This window comes from Artemia franciscana, unplaced genomic scaffold, assembly GCF_032884065.1.
Source record: "Artemia franciscana unplaced genomic scaffold, ASM3288406v1 Scaffold_2482, whole genome shotgun sequence".
Classification (NCBI taxonomy): Eukaryota; Metazoa; Arthropoda; class Branchiopoda; order Anostraca; family Artemiidae; genus Artemia; species Artemia franciscana.
The window spans coordinates 4,697-24,082 of record NW_027063344.1 but is presented as its reverse complement, the minus strand read 5'-3'; the positions used below and the strand labels follow the sequence as shown (position 1 = coordinate 24,082).

At 33.1% G+C, this 19,386-nt stretch overlaps 2 protein-coding genes across 2 annotated transcripts; both read left to right on the top strand.

The window, feature by feature from the left end:
• Positions 1–1,662: 1,662 nt before the first annotated feature.
• Positions 1,663–4,788, top strand: LOC136042921 (zinc finger protein 33A-like). The gene has a single exon (XM_065727843.1). The coding sequence runs from the start codon at positions 1,679–1,681 to the stop codon at positions 2,789–2,791; it is 1,113 nt and encodes a 370-aa protein (XP_065583915.1). The 5' UTR covers positions 1,663–1,678; the 3' UTR covers positions 2,792–4,788.
• On the top strand, positions 2,804–12,579 carry LOC136042920 (zinc finger protein 182-like; the record flags this gene model as incomplete). The annotated part of the gene is made up of 2 exons (XM_065727841.1): positions 2,804–3,166; positions 12,373–12,579. Coding segments are annotated over exons 1-2 (570 nt in total), but the record flags the coding sequence as incomplete, so codon positions are not given.
• Between the last annotated feature and the right edge of the window lie 6,807 nt (positions 12,580–19,386).

Below are 19,386 nucleotides of genomic sequence, written 5' to 3'. Positions count from 1 at the left end.
GTTATTTTGTACATACGACAATAGATCACTCGTACTGTAACTTTGTTCACGATCCAATTTTGCACATGTTGAAACAGCAGCGATACGGTTAGGTGAAGGCATTCCCAAATCCTGAAGAGGTTTGTTTGCCATACGTACGCACAAATCTTCTATAATAACTAAAGTGTAGTTATAAATTTCTGATGTAAAATCAAAAGTCATAGCTATAGACCGTTATGTGATTTGATAAATTGTTTGACTTCTTATTTAGGACTACCCAGCCCTTAGCGTGTCAACTGTCACGATGAATACAGATATAGTGTCTTGGATACCAACTTCAACTCCAAAAGTGGACCTTTCATTGGGCAAAACTGATGCCCCTTTTCAGCCTAAACTGGCAAGATACCCCCTTACTAACGGTCAACGATTCTCCAAGAAACCCTACTCAACAGAATGGGTCAAATACTCTATTCTGAAGGTAGGCTGCCTTTTGACTTTGCTGTAGGTATTTCTCCATTTTCAGTAATCCTGGCTACGCTATCACAGGGGCAGGAGATTTAGTTGACATCGGGGTCCAAAAATGGAAGATACTGTGTGAAAAATTATAAAAACGTGAAGAATCAGTTTTCCATGAATCTAGTTACTCAAGCTGGATCGAGTATTAATCAATTAAAGCAGGGCTAGGACTTCCATAGAATCAGCTGTTGTCAAGGCCCGAAAAGAAACGTTTGAGAAAAACCGTGCACAAGTTACAACATTGGTTAACACGATGAACATTTTTTTCCATCAGCGATTGGAAATCAGAGGGCACGATGAAGATGAGGATTCAGGAAACCGTGGAATCTTTCTTGAAATACTAAAACTCATCTTTTTAGATGGGAAGGTATAGGCCCAATATGGGCCTAAACTAGTGCAGAGAACCAAATTGAAATTCTCCAAGTAGTTGAAAATTCCCTTAGAGACATTACGAAATGATCAAATGTAAAGGCTGGTCGCTCTAAGCTGATGAAACTAAAGATTAATATGAGAAACAACAACCGAGCCTTATTGTGAGATTTATTAAAAATAACGACGAAGACCACACTGCCTTTCCATAACAAACTGACACAAAGTAGAAGCAATAGGGAAATTCTTTTCAAGACAGTGGAAATCAATTCAGTCGATATTTCGACCTTATGTCCAAGGGCCGTCTTCAGCACAAAACTAAAAAGAAACTAATATGTTCTTAACTGAAAAGTAATTGTATTGTTCTTACCGGGTGGTGAACTAGTATTTTTCTTTTCTTGCTTTTACCAACGTATAATCAAAATCCTTAAAGTAAAGAATTATCTCTGTCTGTCATGAAATCTAAAATAGTTTAGTACAACGGCTCAGCTTGAGCAGACATTTTTTTATGTTAATTCATACTTGCCATGGCATCTCAGCTTTAGTTTGAAGCTGGAAAAAAAAGATACAAGTCAAAATTTGAGTGTCCAAGATGAATTCAATGAATGAAAAAGCCTCTGATCATGCGATCATTTTTGCAAAAGAAACCCATCAGTCCAATCTGTTAAAAACGGACTGTACTGAAACTGAACTATCGAATACAATTGTCTCATCAGCTAAAGAAACCACCGGACAAAAAGAAGAGGACGCGGAAAATCAGAAAAATGAAACATCTTTTCAAAATGATGAGAAACGATCTATAAGCAATAATCTTATGAGACACCTGACATTTCAAACTAGTAAACACCAGACGATCCACACCGGGGAAAAGCCATTCAAGTGTGATGTATGCAAGAAAAGTTTTAATCAGAAGGGCAATCTTGCCACACACATGAGAATCCACACCGGGGAAAAGCCATTCAAGTGTGACATATGTAATTACAGTTCTAATTGGAAGAGTGCTCTTGCCGTACACATGAGAACCCACACCGGTGAAAAGCCATTCAAGTGTGATGTATGCAAGCGCGGTTTTAATCAGAAGGGTCATCTTGCCATACACATGAGAACACACACCGGGGAAAAGCCATTCAAGTGTGATGTATGCAAGCGCAGTTTTAATGGCAAGAGCGATCTTGCCAAACACATGAGAATCCACACCGGAGAAAAGCCATTCAAGTGTGACATATGTAAGTACAGTTCTAATTGGAAGAGTACTCTTGCCGTACACATGAGAACCCACACCGGGGAAAAGCCATTCAAGTGTGACATATGTAAGTACAGTTCTAATTGGAAGAGTACTCTTGCCGTACACATGAGAACACACACCGGGGAAAAGCCATTCAAGTGTGATGTATGCAAGCACAGTTTAAATGGCAAGAGCGATCTTGCCAAACACATGAGAATCCACACCGGGGTAAAGCCATTCAAGTGTGACATATGTAAGTACAGTTCTAATTGGAAGAGTACTCTTGCCGTACACATGAGAACCCACACCGGGGAAAAGCCATTCAAGTGTGACATATGTAAGTACAGCTCTATTTGGAAGAATGCTCTTGCCACTCACATGAGAACCCACACCGGTGAAAAGCCATTCAAGTGTGATGTATGCAAGCACAGTTTTAATGTCAAGAGCGTTCTGGCCATACACATGAGAATCCATACCGGAGAAAAGCCATTCAAGTGTGACATATGTAAGTACAGCTCTAATTGGAAGAGTGCTCTTGCCGTTCACATGAGAACCCACACCGGGGAAAAGCCATTCAAGTGTGACGTATGTAAGTACAGCTCTATTTGGAAGAATGCTCTTGCCATACACATGAGAATCCACACCGGTGAAAAGCCATTCAAGTGTGATGTATGCAAGCGCAGTTTGAATCAGAAGAGTTAGCTTGCCATACATATGAGAACCCACACTGGAGAAAAGCTCTTCAAGGGTGATGTATGCAAGCACAGTTCTAATCAGAAGAGTCATCTTGCCAAACACATGAGAACACACACCGGGGAAAAGCCATTCAAGTGGGATGTATGCAAGCACAGTTTTAATCAGAAGGGTCATCTTGCCAAACACATGAGAACACACACCGGTGAAAAGCTATTCAAGTGTGATGTTTGCAAGCGCAGTTTTAATCAGAAGAGTAAGCTTGCCATACACTTGAGAACCCACACCGATGAAAACCCATTCAACTGCGACATGAAAACAAAGTTTTTATCAGAAGAATGCTCTTGCCATGTACATGAGAAAAGCCATTCAACAGTGGCGTATGTAAGCACGGTTTTAATTGGGACAAGAATCTTGCCATGCACATGAGAACCCACACCGGTGAAAAGGCATTCACTTCTGACATAGGTAAGCAGTTTTAATTGGGACAAGAATCTTGCCATACACATGAGAACCCACCTCGTTGAAAAGTCATTCAAGTGTGATGCATGCAAGCGCAGTTTTAATCAGAAGAGCAATCTTGCCATACACATGAAAACCCACTCTTGCCATACACATGAGAACTCACACTGGGGAAAAGCCATTCAAGTATGATGTATGTAAGCACAATTCTAACTAGAAAATGCTCTTGCTATAGACATGAGAACTCACACTTGTTAAAAGTCATTGAAGTGTGATGTATGCAAGCACAGTTTTAATGTCAAGGTTAAATTTTTCATGCACATGAGAACCAAACAAATACAAAATCGAAACAATAGAGAAAATCTTTTCAAGACAGTGGAAATCAATTCTGTGAATATTTCGGCCCTATGTCCAAGGGCCGTCTTCAGCACAATACGAGAAAGAGAGACAAAAAATATGTGTATATGAATAAACTTACATTAAAATGCGAAAATTAAAACTAATAATGTTAAAAACTTTTTAAAAACAGTCCTAGCATCCTTACTTACACGAAGTTCAACCAGGACTCGTTGAAAGTAAGTCCTTGTATATTAAAATACATTAAATTACATTAAAATACGATTTTTTTGAAATATTTTTTAAATTCTGAAAAGTTATTAAATACATCAATTTCCTATCAAATGAGCTATTCAACACCTCTATGATTTTCCAGTGCCGAGCTACCTGAGGTGAAAAAAACGGAAAAAAATGCCATCGATGCAGAATATCCTGGTTGCACTTTTCTTGATTTTCAAACCAATATATTTTCCTTGTTATTCAAGACAAGGTACAGTTAGTTTCCTAAATAGGGGTATTGGGCAAGGCGGGTCTAATAGTGTATTTTTTTTTTGATCTGACTCTAGTTTTAGGTGTTGTGGGACATTTGTTTTTTACTACAAGGGGTGATCATCTCTTACAAGGCTTCTACCTACCGCTGCAACCCGGACTAGGCTACTAGCTACCGCCGTAATCCGGATTTAATATAAAATTTTAAACATGATCTTTCCTGTTACAAACAGGAACAGCCTATGGCTTTTTCTTATTTGGAATAGTAAGAGGAAGAACTTCAGAGAGTGAGGTATTAAAATAAACCCAATATGTGCCATGGTTTGTTCTTCAATAGATTTCAGCTATCTCTACAGCCACGATACCGATGGGACTTACATAATCCCCATTTGGAGATAACCAGACCGATTCTTGTGTAATTTTTCAGTGTCTTAGCGAATTTATTGTCATGGCCTATTCATAAATCATTTTTCATATGTCTCCGATTAACAATGGTAAGCATACCCGCTTGTCACATGGGTGACCGGGGTTTGATTCCTCCTTGGAAACAATTTATTAATATATTGACTTTAAGTCCCCGATGGTAAAGTGGTAAGCATACTCGCCTGTCACGTAGAAGATCAGGGTTAAATTCCCTGTTGGAAGAAATTTGTAATATATTGACTCTAAATATAACCATAAAAGCCTATACTATTTTTATGTTGCCTATACAAGTTATTATATTCTAGAGTTTGTTCTTTCTTATGATTTTCATAAAAAACTGATTCCTCTAATTATGTAATTCTTGTATTATTATCTTGTCTAATGGTTAACTTGTATAAATATTGTATTCACTTGTTACTAAACATGGTTATAAGCTATACGATTATAACATACTTCATCAAGTTTTTACAGGAAAATGTAGTTTTTTGTCAAGATTTATTCTATTCTAAAAACCATTTTGTTTTTAATTACAAAAGGTTGAAGATGTAGCGGTTTCCTTTAAAGTCAGTCATTATACAGCTTTCTTATGATTTTCCAGAGCCCAGCTGCTTAGGAGAAAAAACGGAAAGAAAAAAGATCCCATATATGCAGATTGTCGTGGTTGCATCCACTTTTTCTTGATTTTCAAACCAATATATTTTCATCGTTGTTCAGGCCAAGAGATGGTAAAATTTCTATAAAGGGGCATCAGAAAAGGCGGTTCTAATAGTGTACTTCTTATTTGATCAGATTTTTTTCAGGAGTTATGGATTATTTTAGTTTTTACTATGAAGCTTAATCGTCTCTTAATAGGTTGCTAGCTACCTCTGCAACTCGGATCTTTAAGATAAACTTCATTAATCCGCCACCCCAACACCTGGTTGGTGGGGGCGCTTCGCAAGCCCCCACCAATGTCAGTCGAAAACATGGACTAAATCCAAGGAGAAAAAAAGGCACTTCAAACTTTCACCAGTAAATGTCGACACTGACCAAGTTGCGGACACTCACGGTAAGATTGTATATCTTCTTATCTATCTATATATATAAAAATGAGTTGTCTGTGTGTGTGTGTCTGTCGAGTGACGTCATGTTTGTGTGGCGACTGACGTCATGTTTTCGACTGACGAAATTACAGACCAGGACATCGGGACACAAATGATGACCAGGACACCGGCACATAGGGAATATAAATGACGACCGGAACATTCAAAGAGAAAGCGACCGGGACACAAGGAATGTTCGATTAGCAATCACCATCAACAAAGCACCGGGATACAAATGATGACCGGGGCACAGGGAGTATAAATGACGACCAGGACATAAGTAAAAAAAAAAACTAAAAAAAACTAAAAAAAGGTAAAAACTACAAAAAACTAAAAGAAAAAAACAAACTAAAAACTAATGAAAAAACTAAAAAAGCTAAAAAACTAAAAAAAACTAAAAAAGAAAAAAAATAAAAAAGGAAAAAAAAAGAAAAATAAAGGAAAAAAACAAAACTAAAAAAAATAAAAATAAAAAAAAACTAAAAAGAAAAAAGAAAAAAAACTAAAAAGAAAAAAAGGGGAAAAATACAAAAATTTATTTCATCATACACAATTTCAAAAACGAATGTATATACAGACCGGGACACCGGGCTACAAATGACGACCGGGACACAGGGAATACAAATGACGACCGGGACACAGGGATACAACTACAACAGGGACGCTGGGGGGCACAGGGGGATATATAAATGACGACAGGGACACAGGGAATGATCAATTAGCAATCACCATAAACAAAGCTCAAGGGCAATCATTAGAATCATGAGGTATAACTAAAAAAACTAAAAAAAGGTAAAAAACTAAAAACTAAAAAAAAGACCAATTCAAAAACCCCATGGACCATTATATGTTGCATGTTCAAGAGTCGGTAAACCTGACAATCTATTTATATGCACATACAATGGGACAGCAAAGATTGTTGTATATTCGCAAGTTTTACGTAGTTAAAAACATATATATATATATATATATATATATATATATATATATATATATATATATATATATATATATATATATGTATATATATATATATCTATCTATATATATAAAAATAAGTTGTCTGTCTGTGGATGGATGGATGGATCAGGTGACGTCACCTGAAAAAACTGGATCAGGTGACGTCAAAACTGAAAAAACTAAAAAAAGGCAAAAACTACAAAAAAAACTAAAAACTAATAAAAAAAATAAAAAAGCTAAAAAACTAAAAAAACTATAAAGGTAAAAACCAATAAAAAACTAAAAAAAAAACTGAAAAAACTAAAAAAAGGCAAAAACTACAAAAAAAAACTAAAAACTAATAAAAAAAGTAAAAAAGCTAAAAAACTAAAAAAACTAAAAAAACTAAAAAAACTGAAAAAAGGTAAAAAACTAAAAAAAATAAAAAATAAAAAAAAACTAAAAAAAAGGAAAAAACTGAAAAATAAGCTAAAATAAAGGTAAAAACCAATAAAAAACTAAAAAAAAAGGAAAAAACTAATAAATGACGACACTCAAAGAGAAAGCGACCAGGACAAAAGGAATGTTCGATTAGCAATCAACAAAGCACCGGGACACAGGGAGTATAAATGACGACCAGGACATAAGTAAAAAAAAAAAACTATCTATATATATAAAAATAAGTTGTCTGTGGATCTGTGGATCGTGGATCAGGTGACGTCACCTGAAAAAACTGGATCAGGTGACGTCAAAACTGAAAAAACTAAAAAAAGGCAAAAACTACAAAAAAAACTAAAAACTAATAAAAAAAATAAAAAAGCTAAAAAACTAAAAAAACTAAAAAAAGGCAAAAACTACAAAAAAAAAACTAAAAACTAATAAAAAAGCTAAAAAACTAAAAAAACTAAAAAAAAAGGCAAAAACTACAAAAAAACTAAAAACTAATAAAAAAAATAAAAAAGCTAAAAAACTAAAAAAACTAAAAAAACTAAAAAAAGGTAAAAAACTAAAAAAACTAAAAACTAAAAAAAACTAAAAAAGGTAAAAACTAAAAGAACTAAAAAATAAAAAAATAAATGACGACACTCAAAGAGAAAGCGACCAGGACAAAAGGAATGTTCGATTAGCAATCAACAAAGCACCGGGACACAGGGAGTATAAATGACGACCAGGACACAAGTAAAAAAAAAATTAACAAAACTAAAAAGAAGGTAAAAACTACAAAAAAACTAAAAAGAAAAAAAAAACTAAAAACTAATAAAAAAACTAAAAAATCTAAAAATCTAAATAAACTAAAAAAGAAAAAAAAGGAAAAAAATAAAGGAGAAAAACAAAACTAAAAAACGAATGTATATACAGACCGGTACACCGGGATACAAATGACGACCGGGACACAGGGAATATAAATGACGACCGGGACACAGGGACACAACTACAACGGGGACACCGGGGGAAACAGGGGGATATAAATGACGACCGGGACAAAAAAACTAAAAAGAAAAAAAAACTAAAAACTAATAAAAAAACTAAAAAATCTAAAAATCTAAATAAGCTAAAAAAGAAAAAAAAGGAAAAAAATAAAGGAGAAAAAATAAACTAAAAAACGAATGTATATACAGACCGGGACACCGGGATACAAATGACGACCGGGACCCGGGACACAGGGAATATAAATGACGACCGGGACACAGGGACACAACTACAACGGGGACACCGGGGGAAACAGGGGGATGTAAATGACGACCGGGACACCGGGACAGGGAATGGTCGATTAGCAATCACCATCAACAAAGCTCAAGGGCAATCATCAGAATCATGAGGTATAGATCTGAATACAGATTGTTTTCCCATGGACCATTATATGTTGCATGTTCAAGAGTCGGTAAACCTGACAATCTATTTATATGCAAAGACAATGGGACAGCAAAGAATGTTGTATATTCGCAAGTTTTACGTAGTTAAAACCATATATATATATCTATCTATATTCACAGGTGGGACATAGGGACACAACTACAATGGCGCGTAACTATTATGGCGCGTAACGACTTACGCGCGCGGGGGGGCTTGGGGGGGGGCGCGAAGCGCCCCCACCAACTAGGTGTTGGGGTGGCGCGAAGCGCCACCCCAACAGCTAGTATATATATATATATATATATATATATATATATATATATATATATATATATATATATATATATATATATATATGTATATATATATATATATATATATATATATATATATATATATATATGTATATATATATACATATATATATATATATATATCATGAAAAGAGAAATCACCAATGCAACAGCACAAACACAAAAAAAAAGAAAAAAAAAGAGAGAGAGACAGAAGGAGAAAAGGAAGACTGTTTTCCTAAATCAGTGATTAATATAGACAAGCACTTGAATGAGGCCTTAACCCTACTCATCCATACAATCACATAGGTCAAACAGCATAGCCACACACAATCAACCATAAAGAATAATCCATGGACAGGCAGTCATATCGTCAATAAGTATAATTCGTCATTTACCAAACAATAGAAAAAATAATATAGACAAATAATTCAGAGGCAACACCCAACATAAGGGCTCATCAGGAGAATACACTGGCCTATATAGGGTTTCGCCACTCTAAATTCTCAACTAATATATAAATATAACATATAAATATATATATATATATAATATATATATATATATATATATATATATATATATATATATATATATATTATATATATATATATATATATATATATATATATATTTATATAAATATATAAATATAATATATAAATATATATATATTATCAACTAATATGTATATATATATATATATATATATATATATATATATATATATATATATATATATATATATATATATATATATATATATATATACATATATATATGGTGGGGGCGCTTCGTGCCCCCCAAGCCCCCCCGCGCGCGTAAGTCGTTACGCGCCATATTAGTTACGCGCCATTGTAGTTATGTCCCTATGTCCCACCTGTGAATATATATATATACATATATATATATATATATATATATATATATATATATATATATATATATATATATATATATATATATATATATATATATATATATATATATATATATATATATATATATATATATATATATATATATATATATATATATATATATATATATATATATATATATATGTTTTTAACTACGTAAAACTTGCGAATATACAACATTCTTTGCTGTCCCATCGTCTGTGCATATAAATAGATTGTCAGGTTTACCGACTCTAGAACATGCAACGCATAATGGTCCATGGGAAAACAATCCGTATTCAGATCTATACCTCATGATTCTATTGATTGCCCTTGAGCTTTGTTCATGGTGATTGCTAATCGACCATTTCCTTTGTTGCCGTCGTCATTTATATATCCCCCTGTGCCCCCCGGCGTCCCCGTTGTAGTTGTGTCCCTGTGTCCGGGTCGTCATTTATTCCCTGTGTCCCTGTCGTCATTTGTGTCCCGGTGTCCCAGTCTGTGATTTCTATTTGAGTGTCCCGGGCGTCATTTATATTCGTCAGGATATTGTAGGGCATCGTAGCATCGATGAGTTTAAGCAATTCTTGTCAACTGATTGTTTCGCCTATAAAGAATATTATCTCGAGATAAGAACTGATCACCGACCACAACCATTGCCACTTTGTTGATAGTTGCGTATCAGGAGGCATCAATTCGATTGCTGTTTTTAAGCAGAAGCACTAAATTATTATTTTTGTGGAAAAGATGATATATATGAATATATATATATATTTTCTTTTTCGTTTTTTTGTAGTTTTTACCTTTTTTAGTTTTTTTCTTCTTTTGTATTAATGCTAAAGCCAAGGTTCAAACCTGGAGCCTCTCGGACGTAGAACCTGAAACATAACGCTTTACCAACTCAGCTACTTCGGCATGAATACATTCGTTTTGAGCAGCTTCCTCGGGTGTTGCCATTGTAGGTTCTTCAGTCATTTTACAATTAAACATTTTTCCGTGAATGCATGTCTTAAATATCTTTAATGACGTCACCGTCATAGCAAAAATGACGACAAGTAACTTCATGACGTCAGTCGACACAGAAACAGGACGTCACCTGACAGACAGACACACAAACAGACAACTTATTTTTATATATATAGATATATATATATATATATATATATATATATGTATATATTTTTAACTACGTAAAACTTGCGAATATACTACATTCTTGGCTGTCCCATTGTCTGTGCATATAAATAGATTGTCAGGTTTACCGACCCTCGAACATGCAACGTACAATTGTCCATGGGAAAAACAATCAGTATTAAGATCTATACCACATTTTCTAATGATTGACCTTGAGCTTTGTTAATGGTGATTGCAAATCCTAATCGAATTGGGAATTGCAATCTTTTAAATTGAAAAGGCAGATCCGTTGGAATCATGGGAATGTGAGGAATAAGAACAGCCTCACCCTCAAAAGGCCCTGTCAAGATTGTGGCCTCTATTAGGTTTTCCATTGTTTTTTTTTTACGGCAAGTCGCGTGCCATTGCAAAGCTTTGGTGGGTTGATATTTCTTAAAAGTATTATTGGTACGCCTATTTTTAGTTGTAGCACTTGTGGTGGAACCCCTGAAAGATACACGGAATTTAAAAATTAAGATGGATAATTAACCGCTTCATTTGGTTCCAAAACTGTGTCGACTGACTTGTAAAGGACTGCCTGGTCTCGAATCTTGGTCAAAACAATATTGTTGATTTCGTGGAAGTCTATATTTTTGGGTGCAAGAATCGCTCTTTCACTTACCCATTTATTATTTTTATAATTGTTTAAAATATTCGGAAATACTTTTTCAATCAATTCATTTTTGGACGTCACTAAATTACAAAAATCAGCAGGTAGTTGTATACGTCCTGAAATTGAGTCTACTGGGAGATTTCCGTTTCCAATTGCCAGCAATTGATCTGAAAATGTTTGACCAGAGTCATCGTTTTGCAATCGGACATGCATATTTGTAGTTCATTTTAATGTTTTTACATGTGCCCATAAATTAGAATTTTTCAGGCAAGTATTTATTTCGTCTGCAGGGGTTGATCTCGGTATTATAGGTAATGTTTGCCTGAAATCTCCCGCAAGCAATATTATTGTGCTGCCAAAGGGTTTCGACTTCCCTCTCAAATCTTTCAAGCATTGATCCAGAGCCTCGAGCGATTTTTTGTGTGCCATTGTGCACTCATCCCAAATAATAAGTTTGCATTGCTGCAATACTTTACCCATCCCAGATGATTTGGAAATATTACACGTGGGAGTTTCTGTAGAATGCAAATTCAGAGGCAATTTCAAAGCGGAATGAGCAGTTCTTCCACCAGGCAGCAATATTGCGGCTATTCCGGACGACATAATTGCCAACGCTATATCATTTTTTGATCGAATTGATGCCAGAATCAGTTTTATCACAAACGTTATACCAGTACCTCCTGGCGCATCCAAAAAGAAAATTTCTCCAACGTTGTTATCGACACCATGCATTATCATATCATAAATGTCTTTTTGTTCCGACGTTAACTTGGAAATGTTATTTTGTACATACGACAATAGATCACTCGTACTGTAACTTTGTTCACGATCCAATTCTACACATGTCGAAACAGCAGCGATACGGTTAGGTGAAGGCATTCCCAAATCCTGAAGAGGTTTGTTTGCCATACGTACGCACAAATCTTCTATAATAACTAAAGTGTAGTTATAAATTTCTGATGTAAAATCAAAAGTCATAGCTATAGACCGTTATTTGATTTGATAAATCGTTTGACTTCTTATTTAGGACTACCAAGCCCTTAGCGTGTCAACTGTCACGATGAATACAGATATAGTGTCTTGGATACCAACTTCAACTCCAAAAGTGGACCTGTCATTGGGCAAAACTGATGCCCCTTTTCAGCCTAAACTGGCAAGATACCCCCTTACTAACGGTCAACGATTCTCCAAGAAACCCTACTCAACAGAATGGGTCAAATACTCTATTCTGAAGGTAGGCCTCCTTTTGACTTTGCTGTAGGTATTTCTCCATTTTCAGTAATCCTGGCTACGCTATCACAGAGGCAGGAGATTTAGTTGACATCTGGGTCCAAAAATGGAAGATACTGTGTGAAAAATTATAAAAACGTGAAGAATCAGTTTTCCATGAATCTAGTTACTCAAGCTGGATCGAGTATTGATCAATTAAAGCAGGGACTAGGACTTCCATAGCATCAGCTGTTGTCAAGGCCCGAAAAGAAACGTTTGAGAAAAACCGTGCACAAGTTACAACATTGGTTAACACGATGAACATTCTTTTCCATCAGCGATTGGAAATCAGAGGGCACGATGAAGATGAGGATTCAGGAATCTTTCTTGAAATACTAAAACTCATCTTTTTAGATGGGAATGTATAGGCTCAATATGGGCCTAAACTGGTGCAGAGAACCAAATTAAAATTCTCCAAGTAGTTGAAAATTCCCTTAGAGACATTACGAAATAATCAAATGTAAAGGCTGGTCGCTCTAAGCTGATGAAACTAAAGATTACTATAAGGAACAACAACCGAGCCTTATTGTGAGATTTATTAAAAATAACGACGAAGACTACACTGCCTTTCCATAACAAACAAACACAAAGTAGAAGCAATAGGGAAATTCTTTTCAAGACAGTGGAAATCAATTCAGTGGATATTTCTTATGTCCAAGGGCCGTTTCTTCAGCACAAAACTAAAAAGATATATATATATATATATATATATATATATATATATATATATATATATATATATATATATATATATATATATATATATATATATATATATATATATATATATATATATATATATATATATATATATATATATATATATATATATATATATCTATATATATAAAAATAAGTTGTCTGTGTGTGGATCTGTGGATCTGTGGATCAGGTGACGTCATGTTTGTCCGCATATGACGTCTGAATGATTTCACACTAATACAAAAGAAGAAAAAAACTAAAAAAGGTAAAAACTACAAAAAAAACTAAAAAGAAAAAAAACTAAAAAAGCTAAAAAACTAAAAAAAACTAAAAAAAAGGTAAAAAACTAAAAACTAAAAAAAACTGAAAAAACTAAAAAAGGCAAAAACTAAAAAAAACTAAAAACTAATAAAAAAACTAAAAAAGCTAAAAAACTAAAAAAAACTAAAAAAACTAAAAAAAGGTAAAAAACAAAAAAAAACTAAAAACTAAAAAAGAAAAAACTAAAAAAAAGGAAAAAACTGAAAAATAAAAGAAAAAGAAAACTAAAAAATATTAATAAATATAAAAAATATAAATATAAATATAATATAAATTAGCAATCAACAAAGCACCGAGACACAAATGACGACCGGGACACAGGGAGTATAAATGACGACCAGGACATAAGTAAAAAAAAAACTAAAAAAACTAAAAAATGGTAAAAACTACAAAAAAACTAAAAACTAATAAAAAAACTAAAAAATCTAAAAATCTAAATAAACTAAAAAAGAAAAAAAAAGAAAAAAGGAAAAAAATAAAGGAGAAAAACAAAACTAAAAAACGAATGTATATACAGACCGGGACACCGGGATACAAATGACGATCGGGACACAGGGAATATAAATGACGACCGGGACACAGGGACACAACTACAATGGGGACGCCGGGGGGCACAGGGGAATATAAATGACGACCGGGACACCGGGACACAAGGAATATAAATGACGCCCGGGACACTCAAAGAGCAATCACAGACTGGACTTACGCGCGCGGGGGGGCTTGGGGGGGTGCGCGAAGCGCCCCCACCAACTAGGTGTTGGGGTGGCGCGAAGCACCACCCCAACAGCTAGTATATATATATATATATATATATATATATATATATATATATATATATATATATATATATATATATATATATATATATATATATATATACACATATATCTATATATATAAAAATAAGTTGTCTGTCTGTGGATGGATGGATGGATCAGGTGACGTCACCTGAAAAAACTGGATCAGGTGACGTCAAAACTGAAAAAACTAAAAAAAGGCAAAAACTACAAAAAAAACTAAAAACTAATAAAAAAAAAAAAGCTAAAAAACTAAAAAAACTATAAAGGTAAAAACCAATAAAAAACTAAAAAAAAACTGAAAAAACTAAAAAAAGGCAAAAACTACAAAAAAAAACTAAAAACTAATAAAAAAAGTAAAAAAGCTAAAAAACTAAAAAAACTAAAAAAAGGTAAAAAACTAAAAAAAATAAAAAATAAAAAAAAAATAAAAAAAAAGGAAAAAACTGAAAAATAAGCTAAAATAAAGGTAAAAACCAATAAAAAACTAAAAAGAAAAAAAGGAAAAAACTAATAAATGACGACACTCAAAGAGAAAGCGACCAGGACAAAAGGAATGTTCGATTAGCAATCAACAAAGCACCGGGACACAGGGAGTATAAATGACGACCAGGACATAAGTAAAAAAAAAACTATCTATATATATATAAAAATAAGTTGTCTGTGGATCTGTGGATCGTGGATCAGGTGACGTCACCTGAAAAAACTGGATCAGGTGACGTCAAAACTGAAAAAACTAAAAAAAGGCAAAAACTACAAAAAAAACTAAAAACTAATAAAAAAAATAAAAAAGCTAAAAAACTAAAAAAACTAAAAAAAGGCAAAAACTACAAAAAAACTAAAAACTAATAAAAAAGCTAAAAAACTAAAAAAACTAAAAAAATAAAGGAGAAAAACAAAACTAAAAAACGAATGTATATACAGACCGGTACACCGGGATACAAATGACGACCGGGACACAGGGAATATAAATGACGACCGGGACACAGGGACACAACTACAACGGGGACACCGGGGGAAACAGGGGGATATAAATGACGACCGGGACAAAAAAACTAAAAAGAAAAAAAAACTAAAAACTAATAAAAAAACTAAAAAATCTAAAAATCTAAATAAGCAAAAAGAAAAAAAAAGAAAAAAATAAAGGAGAAAAACAAAACTAAAAAACGAATGTATATACAGACCGGGACACCGGGATACAAATGACGACCGGGACACAGGGAATATAAATGACGACCGGGACACAGGGACACAACTACAACGGGGACACCGGGGGAAACAGGGGGATGTAAATGACGACCGGGACACCGGGACAGGGAATGGTCGATTAGCAATCACCATCAACAAAGCTCAAGGGCAATCATTAGAATCATGAGGTATAGATCTGAATACAGATTGTTTTCCCATGGACCATTATATGTTGCATGTTCAAGAGTCGGTAAACCTGACAATCTATTTATATGCAAAGACAATGGGACAGCAAAGAATGTTGTAAATTCGCAAGTTTTACGTAGTTAAAACCATATATATATATCTATATATATTCACAGGTGGGACATAGGGACACAACTACAATGGCGCGTAACTATTATGGCGCGTAACGACTTACGCGCGCGGGGGGGCTTGGGGGGGGCGCGAAGCGCCCCCACCAACTAGGTGTTGGGGTGGCGCGAAGCGCCACCCCAACAGCTAGTATATATATATATATCTATATATATAAAAATAAGTTGTCTGTCCGTTACGCCAGATTATATCTTCTACATATATAAAAGAAAACAAACTAGAATGTAAAAACTGGAAATTGCATAAATATTTCAAAACATTTTGACAATTGATTAAAGTAATTCGGAAAAAGAAAAATGGTAAAAAACTAAAAAAAAACTAAAAAGAAAAAACTAAAAAAAAAAATAAAAATTGAAAAAATAAAAAAAAATAAAAAACCCAAAAAGAAAAAACATAAAAAAATAAAAAAGATAAAAAACTAAAAAAAAACTAAAAAAGCTAAAAAACTAAAAAAAAAGAAAAAACTAAACAAACTAGGAATTGCACAAATATTTCAATATATTTTGACAATATATATAAAAATAAGTTGTCTGTCCATTACGCCAGATTATATCATCTATATATATAAAAGAAAACAAACTAGAATGTAAAAACTGGAAATTGCATAAATATTTCGAAATATTTTGACAATAGGTTAAAGTAATTCGAAAAAACAAAAATGGTAAAAAACTAAAAACAAAACTAAAAAGAAAAAACTAAAAAAAAACTAAATAAAAAATTAAAAAAAGAAAAAAACTTAAAAAGGAAAAATGTAAAAAAAATAAAAAGGTAAAAAACTAAAAAGAAAAAAAAACTAAAAAAAACCTAAACAGCTAAAAAAAAAGAAAAAACTAAAAAAACTGGGAATTCCACAAATGTTTCAATATATTTTGACAAAAGATTAAGGTAATTCGAAAACCTTAAAACAGATACCCAAAATTTTGAGGTTTATTATCAATAAAAAGAAGAAACTTAAAAAAGAAAAACTAAAAAAGAAAAAAATAAGAAAAGAAAAAACTAAAAAAGAAAAAAAACTGAAATGAAACTGTATCTATATATCTATATAAATGACGACCAGGACACTCTAAGAGAAATTACAGACTGGGATACCGGGACACAAATGACGACCGGGACACAGGGAATATAAATGACGACCTGGACACAGGGATACAACTCCAACGGGGACGCCGGGGGCACAGGGGGATATATAGATGACGACGGGGACACAGGGAATGTTCGATTAGCAATCACCATCAACAAAGCTCAAGGGCAATCGTTAGAAAAATGCGGTATAGATATGAATACGAATTGTTTTCCCATGGACAATTATTATGTTGCATGTTCAAGAGTTGGTAAACCTGACAATCTATTTATATGGACAGACAATAGGACAGCGAAGAATGTTGTATATTCGCAAGTTTTACGTAGTTAAATATATATCTATATATATAAAAATAAGTTGTCTGTGTGTGGATCTGTGGATCAGGTGACGTCATGTTTGTCCACATATGACGTCTGAATTATTTCACACTAATACAAAAGAAGAAAAAAACTAAAAAAGGTAAAAACTACAAAAAAAACTAAAAAGAAAAAAAAACTAAAAAAGCTGAAAAACTAAAAAAAACTAAAAAAAGTAAAAATCTAATAACTAAAAAAAACTGAAAAAAATAAAAAAAGGCAAAAACTACAAAAAAAATAAAAACTAATAAAAAAATAAAAAAGCTAAAAAACTAAAAAAACTAAAAAAAACTAAAAAAAGGTAAAAAACTAAAAAAACTAAAAACTAAAAAAGAAAAAAACTAAAAAAAAGGAAAAAACTGAAAAATAAAAGAGAAAAAGAAAACTAAAAAAATATGAATAAATATATATAAAAATAAGTTGTTTGTGGGTTATGTCTGTCTGTCTTTCTGTCGAGTGACGTCGTGTTTGTCCGCATATGACGTCTGAATTATTTCACACTAATACAAAAGAAGAAAAAAAACTAAAAAAGGTAAAAACTACAAAAAAAACTAAAAAGAAAAAAACTAAAAAAGCTAAAAAACTAAAAAAAACTAAAAAAAGGTAAAAAACTAAAAACTAAAAAAAACTGAAAAAACTAAAAAAAGGCAAAAACTAAAAAAAAAAACTAAAAACTAATAAAAAAACTAAAAAAGCTAAAAAACTAAAAAAACTAAAAAAACTAAAAAAGGTAAAAAACAAAAAAAAAAACAAAACTAAAAAAGAAAAAACTAAAAAAAGGAAAAAACTGAAAAATAAGAGAAAAAGAAAACTAAAAAAATATTAATAAATATAAAAAATATAAATATAAATATAATATAAATTAGCAATCAACAAAGCACCGAGACACAAATGACGACCGGGACACAGGGAGTATAAATGACGATCAGGACATAAGTAAAAAAAAAAAAACTAAAAAAACTAAAAAAAAATGGTAAAAACTACAAAAAAACTAAAAACTAATAAAAAAACTAAAAAATCTAAAAATCTAAATAAACTAAAAAAGAAAAAAAAGAAAAAAGGAAAAAAATAAAGGAGAAAAACAAAACTAAAAAACGAATGTATATACAGACCGGGACACCGGGATACAAATGACGACCGGGACACAGGGAATATAAATGACGACCGGGACACAGGGACACAACTACAAAGGGGACGCCGGGGTGCACAGGGGGATATATAAATGACGATGGCGACTCAGGGAATGGTCGATTAGCAATCACCATCAACAAAGCTCAAGGGCAATCATTAGAATCATGAGGTATAGATCTGAATACGGATTGTTTTCCCATGGACCATTATATGTTGCATGTTCAAGAGTCGGTAAACCTGAAAATCTATTTATATGCACAGACAATGGGACAGCAAAGAATGTTGTATATTCGCAAGTTTTACGTAGTTAAAAACATATATATATATATATATATATATATATATATATATATATATATATATATATATATATATATATATATCTATATTCACAGGTGGGACATAGGGACACAACTACAATGGCGCGTAACTAATATGGCGCGTAACGACTTACGCGCGCGGGGGGGCTTGGGGGGGGGCGAAGCGCACCACCAACTAGGTGTTGGGGTGGCACGAAGAGCCAGAGCAGGGTCCCTTCTACCATTCTCAGGCGAGAATCATAAATTTTTACAATTTTACTTCATCAGTGACGAGATATTGCAGTTTTACTTCAAGGACAATCGGCGGTTCATAGACATGACATTACGGCCCGTGTCTTCTGGCAAAAGTTGAAATCACTGATGAACTACATAGTAAAACTTGAAGTGTTTGGGTCAGTGCGATGCTGGATGTACTCAGTGGAATGGTAAAAACGAGGTTTGCCACACAAACATATACTAATCTGGCTACATAAAAAAATTACTTCGAACGAAATTGATGAT